Here is a 16,391-nt window from a genome sequence, read left to right as displayed (position 1 = left end):
AAGCGTCTTGAGTTATGTGAGAGCATATACTTGTGGTTTTACGTTTTTACTTTTAGAGAACCTAATAAGGCGTTTTGGGTTAACCATATGGAAATCTAAAGCAGTGAGGCCCACCATCGGTTTACGCAATAAAAAATAACCTGCAAAATATTTAGGTGTTAAATATTTCTAAAAAAAATGCTTGTTCAATATCGACTTCAAATAACGTTTATTTTACAACTTTTAATAGGATTTTCGTCTCTGGGTTAAGGATTTACAAATTATGTGAATGTGCATGCAACAAAATCAAATGGAATAGAACGACTGTCTCTAACTGAGGATGGCCCTTGAGTATTGAAACGAATTTTATGTTGCTAAACTTTTTTGTGAAACTTTGGAATTGTTTGTTCATACTAGATGTGATAGACAACCGTAAGATTCGGTTGAGTCTTTTATAATTCTAACAGATTATTTCATTTTTGTTTTGAAGCTAATTTTCACTATTGGGTGTTCCGAAATTTCCCCCCTTTCCTTGTATTTGTGCTCGTGCATTCGAAAGAGATTGATGCTTATTGATATCCGTGAAACACGATAAACATCTTTAATAGTATCATACTAGTGCGTAATAGGTGATACCCTTTATAAATAAACACTAACATATATGTAGTATTAGTAGCATCGTTTTGATGACCGCCTGCCTCGGTTCAATTGACACAGGGGGTACACCGAAGGGTCAATGGGGACTTATGCCATCAGCGGAAATTAATCTACAGCCCCGGTTAACCATTAGCTAATTCGACGCAACGTGTTTTTGATGACGTACTGTTTAATTACTGAACACGAATTTGCAATTATAAATCCTTGCGACGATGCGGGATATGGATTTTCAAAATGATTGGTTCCGGAAAGAGCATCAGGAATATTATTTGGACTGAATAGTATTCATAACTTTAATTTAGTTCAGGAAAACGTATTTCATACGAGATAGTCTACACATATATATAACATGAAACGTTTATAACGATTTGAAATAATTTTTGTCCAGGGTTGCAAATAACAAAGTATTAATGAAACTCAATGCGCGCACTCCCTGCTGATTCTAAAGAAATTATAAATGTGACCTGTCAACTTCGCGAGGTCGGGAAATTTCAATCTTAATTTAACGAATTAGATTTCCACCAAACAATGCAAAGATGAACTATACCTACAAATTTATAAATAATCAGTCCGCCCGATGGTAAATTGATGGGTTATGAATAGATTGGGATTTGCACAGGATATGCTCTTAAATATGTCACACTTTTCCCAAAAATACGTTTCTTTCGCTTTTACCATTTATGAATTTTTTAGCACTTTAGTTCTGATGAATTTTGAAGCAACGCAAACGGCATCATCATTATCAGTCAGTCAGTCCTAAGACTAGTTGGAGACGCACCTCCACTCTTTCCTATCCTGAGCTAACTCTCTCTGACTAGACCATACTACATCGTTAAGTATTTGCGAATAGTAATCTAATCTAGGTATACCTCTACCCCTCCTAACTTCCGTTTCTGTCTCTAATATGTCTCTGACTAGATCTTCATGCTTGAGTCGTTAATGGTGCAATTCTATAGTACTTTTAGTACTCAACAAGACCCATTTACGTTGATGGATATGTACCTGCTGAACCACCATACGTGTTAGGCACGTAACCAAATCGAACAAGAAAGTTCATGGTGGTTACAGTGCACCACTGCCCGACTGGAATTTTGAGCGGGGCTGCAGGTAGGGCCCATAAGTGGGTAGACACAGTACTTCTAGTGGGCTCCTAGGGGTTGTCCCCTAGAGCAAGAAAGGGGCATGTAACGCCTTGCCGCATTTGGGCATCATCAGGAAAGCCGCATATGACCCCCGCAGGGAAAAATTATTGCTAACCCATTAAAAATTTTTGGAAAAATGAACTTTATTATTAAGGAAAAAAATACAATATATACTTACATCACTTATTTGTAAAATTTGTTTGCTCTTAAGTAAGACTGTGATATTGGGCTGTTTTGTTTTGTTGTGACAACGTCTTATAATTCGATGGAGCCGGCTGCACGCACGAAAAAACATGACTCATGCGGCGTTACCTCGCTCTGAGGCGTTCCATTTAAGGCTTGAAGTGCAAGCGAGAGCGCGGAACGAGCGACAAAGAAGCACAATCGGCTTCCGCGTTCGGCAGCGTTCGACATCTGTCTCTCTCCTACTTGAGTGAGCGATGCGTCCGCGTGGAAAGCTGCTATACAATAATACATTTCCATTTACCTGCTTCTCTATATCCATACAAAATATCTATCAAACAAGTAAAATTAAAATTTTCTTTCGAAAAATCAAACCATTCCATCAGTATTTTCTTATGACGTTGTCACGTTCAATTTTCGTCAGTAAACCGACTTTACAGACAACCGATTTTTTTTATTGTTTTTCGAACTGATGCGTCTGGTATCAGTTGTCTTATAATAACAATATCAGGAAGTACACTTGTTGGCTCGTTGCAAATGTAAAAGATTTCATTGAAACGACGACATAATTGGGCAAGGGGATTATTATTATAAGTTTATTCATTTTACCGAGAGTATTTTCAAACAGATTTGCTTCATGGAGCTCCCATAAGGTAAATTTAATTGTAAGTTTTTTCATGTGATAAGTTTGCCCCTCAAAACCCATATGAAAAACTCATAAAGCAATCCTTATTTTAGTATCACCACTTTTTTTGGTGGGATTTTCATGAGGAATCTACAAGGAAATCCCTATATCAGCATACCCCTCATTAGCCTCATGAGGCCCGCACGTTACATGGTATCTATATCGTATAAATTTTAGTCGGGTGATGGCGTTCACAATGCCGTTTGTAGTACTCCATAACGCTGTTTCTAGAGTGTCTTCGATGCGCTGATGAATCCGACAAGATCGAAATCGCGATCCGTGTTTGGAAGTCTCGACAGAACGCTGACCATCATGAACTTTTTTGTTCTGGCGAATTTTATTGCTTACTGGAAATCAAGAATCGTATAGTAAAATAAGAAAAAATAAGTTAAATAATATTGTCCTAAATTAGTTCTGGCCGTTTTCTGTCCACATCCACACAGACACAAGACTACAACCAACTTTCGGCATTTTTAATTAAATTTAAGTTCACCTTATTTGCACTACCGGATGGCAAATATAACTATACTACTAATTTGCAAAAGCTATTGAACAGTAGATGGGGAGAGAGGTGTATTTAACCAACTTAAAATTAACCACATAGTTAAATTCTTGGTAAATGTATCCAAACAAGGGGGCAATAAACCAATAACCAACCGCCGGTAATAAGCACGTTAAGCGGTAATGGACTTAACAGTTTCTAGGTAAATCTCACTAATCAGCTTATCAGTGTAGAAAATCTCATTTAAAACTGCTATACACTTATGAGCGGGTCAGACATGTCATTTTATGTTGCAAAAGTAAAAAGTATTAATTTTATTCACAAAAACTGAAAATATTTACTAAAGCTTGATTTTATGCAAAATGTATAATGTATTTTACCTAGGAAGTCAGATAAGTGAGGATGGAAGGAGTAATAGGGATATAAAGCAGAGGATAGCGCAGGGTCGTGGCGCCTTTAATAAAGAGAAGTCACTTCTATGCTCGCATACCGTTAATTTAGAAATTCCAAAAAGGTTGTTAAAGGTGTATGTTTGGAGCACGGCGTTGTACGGGTGCGAAACATGGACAGTGGGAGCGGCGAAAAAGAAAAGGTTGGAAGCGTTCGAAATGTGGTGTTATAGGCGGATGATGAGGATATCGTGGGTAGAAAAGGTTAGAAATGAAGAGGTATTGGAAAGAATAGGAGATGATGATGGTCTAGTCAGAGACATATTAGAGGCAGAAACAGGAGTTAGGAGGGGTAGAGGTAGACCTAGATTAGATTACTGTTCGCAAATAGTTCAGGATGTGGGATGTTCTAGTTTTAGGGAAATGCGATGTTTAGCTCAGGATGGGAAAAAGTGGAGGTACGTGTCCAACCAGCCTTAGGACTGATGACCTTATGATGATGATGATGTATAATTATTAATACTATCATCATAAGGTCATCAGTCCTAAGATTGGTTGGTCACGCACCTCTACTCTTTCCTATCCTCAGCTAAACTTGGCATTTCCCTAAAACTAAAACATCCTACATCCTTTACTATTTGCGAACAGTAATCTAATCTAGGTCTACCTCTACTCCCCGTTTCTGACTCTAATATGTCTCTAACTAGACCTTCATGCCTGACCTTCCTACCAACCTATCTCGTCTATTTTTTATTGACTTCCGTAGAATCCTCTGTTTTCCTATTCTTTCCAATACTTCTTCATTTCTAAACTTCTCTATCCACGGCATCCTCATCATTCGCCCGTAACATCACATTTCGAACGCTTCTTTCTTTCTTCTACAAACCCATGCTAAAAATCGAAAGGGTGAAATTATTCACTGCAAACTATATGTAGAATTGTAGTATATTATATACGAGACAATAAGTTTAAGAAAAATGCAGTCAATTTTCGGCCACATACCTGAGTATGTAGTATCCCACTTCAAAACTTAAAATTTGGTTCACCAGCATATTCAGGTGTGCCGTCCAAAATTGACGGCATATTGCTTAAAGTTGTTGTCTCGTATGGTACTACAATTATATATATAATTTATATTTGGTGAGGAATTTCACCCCTTGGATTTTTAGCATGGATTTGTAGTCTATAATTGATTATACCAGGAGCGCAATTGAAGCTAATACGCACTGAGGCTAATCAGTGTGCAGTTAAGCTGAAATTAGGTTATCTGAAGTTTTTCTGGCTGCGTTGCTTTGCTGTCAATTGAAACAAAAAAAGATGACCAAGGCCATCCAGAATTCAATTGCAAAACAAAATAATCGAAAAAAAGGTAGTGACTGTGTTGTACTTTGGCAATCTTGCCTAAGGGTGTATCTCAATTGGTATAACGAAATACATATTACTATGCTTGAAGCAAAAACTTATTACATCCTTGCGAGGATAAAGCATATCCGTAGTCTTGTAGCTTACGATTAGTATACTATTAAGACTCTTTCAAAATGCAACATGCTATGATTAGTTCATATATTAACCAGGAAAGCTTCAGTCTTTTAATTGCATCCTGTAAGTCGTGCTAACCAGTCAGTGTCTCTTTAATTCCAATATCGTTTTCTAACTTTTTTATTTGATGTAAAGGCGTTAATCATTAGGTGGGTATACATACATACATATATTACGTTGTTCCACAGGATGTGACTGCACTGACTGATGGCGATGTTGTAAATATTTTGAATTTGATTTCTTTAGTCCAGCCAATTGTTATTTCCATCAGGTACTTGATGAATCATTGAAATTAAAGGTAAACAAGACATCAGTTTCGTATACGGCTAACATCGTGGTCTGGGCAAAACATAACCTTACCTTTTCGCGAATTCTTTTATAATTTTAAATTATTGAATTTAATTGAATTATCATTTCTTCTATTTTGTTAAATATTATTATAGAAATTAAAGGCAGATTGGAGGTGAAAAAGCAATTTCATATTGCAGTCAATTCCCGGACGTTTCACCTTTAATGTAATCATCACCATCATCATCATAAGGTCGTCAGTCCTAGGACTGGTTAGATACCCACCTCCACTTTTTGCTATCCTGAGCTAATCATTTCTATTAACTATTTCATTTCTCATAATTTTTTGTAAAAAGATTTTTATTTATTTAAGCTGTTTACTTGATTTATTTGATTAATTTATTATTGATTGATTAATACAATTGCGTTACAAGTTCCTAAAGTTTAGGGTCGCTAAAACTAGGGCTGGTGATACTCTGAGCGTTTACCATAGACTACCACAATGGCTCGATGCAAGAACCCTCGACTATGTCACGCAAATCGCAATAAAAATAGCTAATAACAATAGCAATGTAGTTATGGTTTTTACATGTATATATAAATTCTTATGTGCTCACGCATTACTGTAACAAAGTCTGATGTTTTATACAGTTAAAATTTATAAAGTGTTATCGATGTTACTGCAATGTATTAATTGTTATCGGTCACGTAAATCTTTGCCAATTTTGATTGTCCCAAGTATATAGGATACATTCAAGCAGGTCAATTTTTATCTTTTTTTTTTCGTAATCGTATTCAGTTTTGATTCATTTATTATTTTTCTTTTAATATAACAGTCCCTCCCCTTTTACTATTTGGTGTATACCCAGTACTCTTTACTTATATGACTGTAAAAAGCCTTTTGTGTAGAGATTTTCATATTGGAAGTACTTAACATTTGTTCTACAATTTGTGAATTCGAACGTGATAATAAATGAATGATAATGTGGCAGAACGGGTGGGCTTTTTTAATTTTGACTTCGTCTAATAGTAGATATCTTCGAACACCAATAGTACCCCTGAAATTTATTGCCAGAATGACAAATAGCTTTTTCGACAGCCAAACCCCACGAATGCCCTTACGGTACGTTGTAGATACCTGATGTGAATCCTCATTTGAAATTCATTTCAACAGGAATTATTAGGAAACTTGACGACGCGACGCGACGGCCGGTTCTGCGATGTCAGAGGCTGAATATTAAATATATCAATCAAACGGTCATGGCCAGCTAGAGCCAGGCCGCGATCATAAAAGAATGCTCGGCTCGCTGTCGTGTAGTAGATTAAATTGAGCTCAATTAAAATTTTACGAAAATTTAATTGCTTTCAGTTTTTAAATGCCAAACACAACGAAACATTTTTTGCGCTATTATTACCTCACAAAAAAAAAATCGTTTAGAACATCCTCAGGGTATTGCGTGCTAAGGTTTTAAGTTGGCGTCAGTTTAAAAAGCAATTACGTGTTTGGCCTTCAAAAATTTTTTGACTGTATGCTCATCAGAATTTTTAATAACCTGCAGGTTTTAATGACGAAATAATTCGGTTTCTAAACGAAGGAATGTTGTAGGCATATTTCATTTAATAGACGTTTTCTTTATCTAATATTAGGTCTTCTGCTAACATTCGTAATCTCTAATATATAATCAAATACTTAACTGGAAAATGTTTTAGTTTCGAAGAAAATATTAATCACATAAATTAACACTTTGCGCATAATTTTCACGCTCTTTTATTTATTCACTGAATGAGATGTGTAAATTATATCCAATCTCTTAGTTTTATGCAAAAATGAATTTCTATCAAGTAAAAGATTAATTAGATTAATTTAAAAAAAGACCGGACCCGAGTAATTTTGGTTGTTGACTTAACCTTTTAAGTAATAAGTAATCTACAAGAGTAATAACTAGAGTAATAGTACTTTCCAAAGGGAAATAGAAAAAGTAAACTCAAAATTATGTCACTAATAAATTCAATACGCAGTTCGGACATACCACGAGGCCTATAACCAATATGTACAAGAAGCGGTATTGACAAAGCAGTATGGTAAAAAAATAAAACAAAAATATTGATATGCAAAGGTAGAAATAAGGAAAGAGTGAATATGAAGTTAGGAGACGAAAAATGAGAAGAAGTCACTGATTTTTGGCATCCAGGAAGTCAAGTAATTGAAGATTAAAGGAGCAATAGAGATTTAAAACAAAAGATAGCACAGGGTCGAATCGCCCTTAATAAATAGAAGTCACTTCTATGCTCGCGAACGGTGGTGGTATTAGAAAGGGTAGGAGAAGAGGGTAGGAGAAGAGGGGGCGCTATAGAAGTTAATAAGAAACAGACGAGATAGGTTTGTAGGACACTTTCTCAGGCATGAAGGGCTTATTAGAGAAGCAGAAACAGAAACAGTAGTTAAACGAAGTAGAGGTAGTCATACATTAGATTACTGTTCACAAAGATTGTTAAGGTTGTGAGATGTTTTTATTTTAAGGAAAATGCGGAGATTAGCCTAGGATAGGAAAGAGTGGAGATGCTTGTCCAACTAGGACTGTCGCCCTACCAGCATGACGACATAAAATTCCATGTGTACTATGTATATTAGCGAATTTAATTTTTTTGTCTTTAACTTTATCGAGTTATGAAATACAGTGTAGATTTTATTTAACTTAAATTTTTTATAAAACCAAAAAATAACTGCGAAGTTCATTAAACTGACGAAAATTATTGTTTCAGGGGAACTACACAAAAAAAGAAATGGTATGAAGGAGCCCGACCATTTCGGTGAAACGGTAAGTAAAGTTTTTCATTAAAAAATAACTTTGCAACACTTGAACTCCATTAGGTTTTCATCTTGACTTGATTGATTCCTACAAGCTGGTGTTAAATTTAAAATCTTGTTAAGTTGAAATTAGTTGTTATGCTCGCAACTTGAGTAGCTCGTAAATGCAGGATAGCAAACTATATAACAACTACTGCGTAAAACTATTCGTAGTTGGCTTTTTCTTTCTCCGATAACTCTTCCACTTTTTAAATGTATCAGGCGATACTTAGGTCGTCGTCTTAGGAACAAAATACATCCGCGTTGAGAGCGTGACCAAGGTGATGCACTTAATGTCGATGCTTTTGTTTATGTGTGGGAAGAATTCTGGTAGGTATCATTGGCATGAGAGAAATCGTCTAGGAAAATGTTGACTGAAATTCGCGAAGCGTGTGCAATACCTATAATAAAATATTTCATTGTTTAATGTTTAATATTCGTCCATCCTACATATATATATATATATAATACCTGACAACAATGAACATGAACGAAGAATAAAAGCTGCTGGTGTGAGACTCCTCACGAGTTAAAGTTAGAATAGTAAGTTTAAGTTCAAAACAGTCTGTCATGCAATACGAAATTGTCATATGTCACGTACTTGGAATATTATACACACTCACGTAATCTGAAGTAAGGTTGTCATGGAATATTTAGTGAAATGTTACCGATAGAAGAGGAAACAAAATATTGCTTTGCTTTTTAAAATACTAAAATCTTAAAACCAAAAGTTAGCCCTTATATCTTTTTGATAGTAGTGGAATCCACTATAACTCCTTCTTCAGGAGATTACGATGAAGTATTTTGGTACACGGAGTTCAGAATTTTTGGTTTAGTTACAGAACCGTAAAAAAGCGTAAAAAAATCAGGTTTTGTTTGAAAGGATTTTGATAAACTAAAAAGTATTCATTTTGTTCATTTACTACAGTCTCTTTTACTATTTTCTTTTCGATTTTTATGAGACAATTTTGAAGGTTGATACAAAAAACTTGCAAGGGCAGTGTCTAATACAAGAATAATTTACGACTAAATGGAAGACGCAATGCTTGAAAGAAAAGTTAGTCAGCTTTTACTGACAGTGACAATCCTTTTTGAGTTGGTGGTACTGGTTCGCATTTTTAAAATTTCTCCATCCTGTAGTTTGTGGAATTGGACAAAGGCACAGTATATATTGCCGTATAGAAGAATAACGATCGAGTCTATAGAAAGACAGTTTCTATCTACGATAGATGGACGACCGGTCGCTGGTCAAACAATGGTCGTCATGTCAGTCTGTGGAAGTGGAATGAGTAGAAGAGAGGAATAAAAAGACTGTAACGACCGTGAAAGAAGCAACCCAACGTAACGGCAGGCAATGGACGCTCATGTTTAGCCTTACAAGTAATATTGAATTTTTGCACAGTGCTTGCTGCCTCTCTCGAATTACCGTCGGGATGTTTAGGCGAGAAACACAAAAGATGAATAATGCATAGATTCTTATTCTCCTCAACAGAAGCTGATGAACTACCGTAGGTATTGTGCATAGTGGTGGACGTTGAATCAACGAACTAGTTTATTTAACCGTTTCTCCACCAGGAACGTTTCAACTGTTTTTCGTTAGTCAGTAAACCAGTTGAAAATTCAACTAGTTTAAAAATGTAACGCTCAGCACCACCAAAAAAAAACGAAATGAACCGAATTTAAACCCAATACGTTTAAGATTTATGATACCCTTCACCCTCGGTCAGTTACTACTGCTACCACCCAAGTCCCAAATAAAATTCCCGCCAACATATAGTTAGGTAGATATTATTGTATTATGAATTATGCTATTCTTGCTGTAGGAGATCCAAACAAGAAGAAATGTAAAAATCTGCACGTTTGCCGTAACAGGTTCATCGAGTGACTAGTTAGGCGAAATAAATTAACTCAATAAATGAATAATTATTAATTAAATAGCAGATTTTGTGCTATTCTGTATTTTTCTTTTTTCATTAATGACTTAAAATCATTTAATTTATTAAACTGTATATACGTATTACAGGTATCATATTTTTAATTGATAAAAAATAATTTTAACTACTGTACTATACCTACACGTTGTCGCTAATTTAAATAAAAAAATGGTTTTTCTCATTTCTCTTTTAATAATATGAAATATTTAAAAAAGAAGATGAATAAATACGTCTGATAACAATTTATTATACTCCGGTCAGACCTAAACCTCAAAAAGTAAAAAATAGACCTATTACTTCTTTAAGAAAAGTAACCAAAACAACGTTGATCTATTAACGTTGAAACGTTAACTAGTTTATCAACTGCTTATAAAAGAATCTTAAATGTATGCTTTTAGTCTTTTAAATATTAGGAATTATTTCTCGTTTAATAATATGAAATAATTAAAAAAGAAGTAGAATAAATAAATATGATAACAATTTATTATACTTCGATCAGACCTAAACTTCAAAAAGTAAAAAAAAAATAGATCAATTACTCCTTCAACAAAAGTAACCAAAACAACGTTGATCTATTAACGTTGAAACGTTAACTAGTTTATCAACTAGTTGACGTTAAAAAAAAAACGGTTTCGTTTCGTTGTCGGTGAAAACGTAAACGACCCACCCCTAATTGTGCACAAGCAGAAAAAATTACACCCCGCTCTTTAGAACACATACGTACACACCTCAACGCCGATAGCGTTAAGCGTTAAGCTCTCGATCGACAGTAGTAGTATGGTATCTAATATTTCCACGCCCATGGATGTGCAGTAGTTTACAATAATAGTTAAGAGACCTGACGCGCAAAAAACCATGTCGTCCCAACCTTCTCCCGTCTGGTACACCACTTTTTAAGTAATTTAGGGCATTTTGCTTATATGATTTATAGGTAGAATGTGGGATTATTTCGAAATAAGGAGAGGGGGATGCTGGCCTCACCGCTTAATTTATTTTTCCGTGCGCGAATAAATAAAAGAAAAAGTGAACTCCAATCGGATCTTACAAAATCGAATATTTTCTTTTCGATGTGTACATTAACAAAAAAAACGGTGACAGAAACTGAATATTATCATCCATAATCAAATATAAATTATTGCATATCAGAAATGTGGATAAATCAGGATGTTAAACAATAATTGAGTCTTCATCAGGCATCTGGAATAACCCTGCAATATACAATAATTATCACTAAGTTACACTATTTACTATAATATGAATTATATAATCAACAATCCCATACTGAAGATTGATAAAAATATTATTAAAACTAAAAAAAATCCGCTACTCCGTCTTTAGATTCTTTTAGAGTTAAATAACCAGGAAATACCAGTGGCAGAAAAACCAATTGTACCCTAGCCAAGGCACCCACGACACAAGGAGTACATCAAAACAAGGAATAATTTAATACAATAATCAGTAAATAATGCAAATTAGGATAAACCACCTACCCCAAATTCACAATAGAATCTTAATTACCTATTTTTATTAGGTAGGCTTTTATAATATATATTAAGTTACTATTGCTGGTCTTTGTTTTTTCCTTTTTTCTGTCTGATAGTATAGAATTACCCGGCACTGTCGGGTTCCCGGCGCCATTATCCGGTAGTCGGCTGGATCCCCAAAAAAAGTGCCGGATCTGTTGGAACCAGATCCAAACCGAGTACCCGGCCGATCTCTACTGTTAACCCCAACTAACCCACTTGGTATAAATAATGACATTCTTTTATCGTGTATTTACCGAGCGGTATGGCCTAGAGGTTTAGTGGTTTAGTCCATTCCTTAGCATTCGGAAGAACGCCGGTTCGATTCCGGGTCCGTCTGCCTTGCTCCAAGTTTTTCTGTGGTTTCAGTAATATTCTACAGATAATCTTTCATTCTATTTTTTCTTCATTTCGTCCGTCTCATCTTTCTCACTTGAACCACCACCCACCGATTCCCACGATTCCTAATAAGAGACCTTCCGCCCTACCTTCCGGAGTAGTCTGGAGAGACTGCCCGCCCATCAGCATTAGTGGCTGATAGGAATGAAACACCCACAAGTTAGTTATCGAATATTTAGTTAGGTTTCAAATCAATTAACTCCTTCATGATTTCCTAATCAGTCGAAATAATTTTGTAAGATCACAATCAAACTGGCTGATGTGTCATTCTTCCAATTGAAGAAGCCACACAGTTGTTGGCGACATTTTCCCTCCCGGTCGTCTCCGTCCTCGGCAGTTTTAAATTATGGGACATGGGCATGTAAAAAACATTGAAATATAAACATAAACAGTCTGGAGTTTCGAGGCCAACGCTATCGAAAGGGGTTTGGTGCTTTTTGAGGATTCATTCTGAGATAGTCTTTTCGAATATACAGTCTAATTATTTTTTCCAATTAGTAAGAGTTTCATTAATTTTGTTATTTTAAGAAAAAGGAAAAAAATAAAGGTTTTGTAATTCTTCGTTGTGAGTGTTATTGTTATTGATATAATTATCTAACACAGTGTCGAAATAATTATTGTGGAGTTTTTGTGGAGTTTCTATTAGTAAAGGTTTTTGTAATCTACCCGTATTTAATCCTGTTCTCTTAAAATGCCTCGTTTATGTTCACCCTGTAACAGATTTCTTGTTAAAATTTATAAACTGAATCTTCAAGTTTATGGGCAGTATAATGAATTCCGTTCTAGATAATTATTGAGTGAGAATCACCTGCAGTTGTCGTTAAATGACGTTTTACGGAAACTGCAGAGCAGGTGGTGTTTGCTATTTTTTATTTAGATATTTTTAGTTTCTTTTCTCAAGGAATTAGACAACGTTAATGTTGTTACTGAGTGTACATGCATACGTATAAATCTTATAAGATGCTGGCAATTGTCTCTCTCTTCAGCTCTCCCGTTTCTCTCCTCGCCATCGAAAAGCGTGTTTGAGGAACACCCGCGAATAATTGTACATTCTTCGACTGGGTGACCTTGACCTTGAACGGGATAGTTTGAACGTCGTTCAAGGACATTCTTGCGCTCTTTTTATTAATCTCCGTTGCCTCGATCTGCTGTTCAATAACTTTAAATTGCCGGTAGTGTTTGCTATTTCAATGTAAAGAATGTTAAACGCATTATTTCACTTCCTTTTATCAATGGGCAGTATGGAATTTCTAGGAATATTTGGGTCTTCTATATTAATTAACAGGGGCCACTGTCTATTATTTATCGAATAAAATAAACTAAACAAAAAAGTGAGAGACAAGAGAATAAAACAACTCTTCTGATATGTTAGATATTCATATTTATTTAATTATTTTGAAGTCATTTATTAGATTCACACTGATAACGATATAATTCAATTCAAATGCCGTGGTCGTGGATATTTCTCATCTTTAATTGACGGCATCCCATTGACTTTGTTTGTAGTTGACAACGCACGAGCACAGTATTTGAATTGGATTATAAACTTAACAATGTGAAACTGCTAGAAGACTTCAATAGAATCAAACAGGAATACATGGCATTTCAAAAGACTTGTTTTACTCAATAGGACGATGACGACAATCACCACTTAAATTGTTTCTTATTTTCTAGTTTATTTTGTTTAATCTGTAGTCGGTTACAGTTTTTTAAACATTATTTTATTTTAACCATTTCCGTTTTAACATTTGTTGCAATAACAAAAAGAAGAATGATATTAAAGCATGAGTAGTAAGTATACTTCGTTTACTTTCTGTAGCGATGTGACCTTCAGTTTGACCGGCGCAATGTAGAAAAGAACAGCACTAGACCAGAAAAGGAAGGAGACAACCCTCGGTCAAACTTTTAACCGAAGAGGAAGCGTATAATCCGTACAGTACTGCACGGAAAAATTTACCATTTTATCCACTACAATTGCATTGCCCAAACGTGCTGTTATTATATTGGAAGACATATTAAAGGCTTCAACGTTTGTTTTCGAATTACTACGCACTACTATTCATGATTGAACAAAACTTTTGGCAGGTACTGTATGAAAAAGTATGTTTAATGAACAAGACTCGAGAGTATAATGAGCTTTTTCACCCTACCTACGATTTTGCCAGCGCGCATCCAAGACATTGGAAGGGACACTCGCTACAGAAAGTAAATGAAGTATACTTAATAATTAAACAATTTAGACTAGGACAGTTTTGGTAAAACAATTGTTTATACGGAATAAGAAAAAAATAATAAACCCTGACTAAACTCTAACACGAAACAGGTGAAATGATGGGAACTACCGATAGTAGTATTCATAAACGCTATAATATAGTAAAATTGCTTTTCTGTCTTTTAGCATGTATTAATACTCTATTGCTATTGGCATGAGACACTGGACATGCTGCATCGACTGGTGGTCAAATACGAACTTGCGCCAGGGTATCAGTTGTGTTTACTGGCATGACAATGCATAACCAAAATAAATAAATACATAATAAAATTNATTTAAGTAATTGAAAAAAGTATTTTTTGAGTGAAATTTAATAGTTAATAATGGATTTTGATACTGTGATGAATTCTGGAGTAAGGTTTTTCCAAATACATGTACATTCTACAAGTAAAAAATGTTGCATGATTAACGTAACTAGTGCAGAAATGCAATATTTGGGTTTAAGAGTCCATTTAATAAATTCAAGAATTTGATTCACCAATAAAAACATTTTGATTACTTGTAATAATATAAATTTAAGAGACTACTTTAAACAATATCACTGCTGACATCTTGGGAGTAGTTATATTAATGGTTAGGAGATCGTGTAGCATCATGAATTACTTACCAATTATATTTACGAACTCAGAATTTTCTCTTTTATTTTAAATCCCATTCGATACTCCCACGTTTTTTATGTAACATCCCTCATATTGATTTTTTTCGTATAAAATGTAGCTTATGTCATCCGGACCATAATTACTAATCGATTAACACATTATTCATCAAAATCGGCTTACAATTAATAGGCTAGGGGCTGCAAATATAATACTTAGATCATAAATATTTTTGTTTTGACTTTGCAATATAGTCTAGTAAAATCTTTTAGAGAATACAATTTTTTTTGTTATGTTACTGCGGAAAGCTCGTTTTGCGTGGTATGAAATAGGGAAGGTATGACCTTTTTTTAGCCGTTTTTCAATCAGGAGGCAATGAAATTAGCCATTGAACGCATGCAGTGAGGAGGAAGTTTATAGGTATGTGCAGAAAGAATTATACAATTAACAATGGCTTCCTAACCTCTAAATAATTTACTCTTACTTCGCCACACCATCAATTTAATGACGAGCTTACCTAGGGTTGCCACCTTTACAGGCTTTACATAAAGTATTTCTCGACTAAATGGTTCAAAAAAAAAGTACTCAACATAAAAATAAAGTATTTTATTTTTTGTTTTTAAAAACATATTTTTTGTTACACCTAGCAGCCAGTAACAAATTGCTGTCGCACTTAAATACATTAATAGCCTCTAAACATGGCAAACAAAGATTTAAGTAAACTAAAAGTTCATTTTTAATTAGTTTTAATGAAGCTTTATTCCTGTCGTCCCGCCACTTTGCGTTCATAACAGAGAATACTCTTTCTGTAAATGCTGAAGTGGCCGGAACGGACAGCAAAAGTGACACTACTTTGAACAGATTTGGGAAATCAGGTTGTTCCGTAAATATGGCTTGCCATTTTTCTGTGCAATATTATTGATGTAAAAATACTCTGAATTTCGAATAATCGCTTACAAAATTACGATGTTTACTTAAGGCCTTAAATAAAGTATTTTTGCGTACTTTATGTGTCTTGTAAAGTATAACGTACGCACAGTCGAAATAGAGTACAATACTTTATAATAAAGTACGGGTGGCAACCCTAAGCTTACCGCACAAACATGACAAAAAATAGGATAGATAACTTGGAAAGAAACAGGGTTATCTCAGACTGCATGTTTGCCACCGTTGCCTTCGGCTCGGGTGGCAATTCACATGTAGACTGAAAAAACCCTGCTTCTTCCCTCGACACGTACTGTACTATTAACGTAATTAATATACGTGCGCAAACACATTTGTAGAAAACCTATCAGGATCATTTGCTATTTAATGAAACAGTCCAAAAAAAAATTGCAACTAGAATGTTTTTAAATTGTCGCCAAATATAGGGCACCTATATTAAATTATCTAGTAGAAATTTTATTAAATAATCAGTCAAATAAATAATTAGTTAGTCAGCGGACTACTGTCCAT

The 16,391-nt window shown here is 34.8% G+C and overlaps 1 protein-coding gene across 1 annotated transcript in view; it reads left to right on the top strand.

Annotated features, from left to right (window-relative positions):
• LOC108733126 (apoptosis-stimulating of p53 protein 2) overlaps positions 1-16,391 on the top strand; it is a 237,484-nt gene that overhangs the window by 94,216 nt on the left and 126,877 nt on the right. Inside the window, exon 2 of the mRNA XM_018464180.1 lies at positions 8,128-8,183. Within this exon, the coding sequence (XP_018319682.1) occupies positions 8,154-8,183 (30 nt within the window). The 5' untranslated portion in view covers positions 8,128-8,153. The remainder of the gene's footprint in view (positions 1-8,127; positions 8,184-16,391) is intronic.

The sequence above is a fragment of the Agrilus planipennis genome, unplaced genomic scaffold, assembly GCF_000699045.2.
Source record: "Agrilus planipennis isolate EAB-ADULT unplaced genomic scaffold, Apla_2.0 scaffold53, whole genome shotgun sequence".
In the NCBI taxonomy this organism is placed as follows: Eukaryota; Metazoa; Arthropoda; class Insecta; order Coleoptera; family Buprestidae; genus Agrilus; species Agrilus planipennis.
This window is presented reverse-complemented; position numbering and strand designations above follow the sequence as displayed.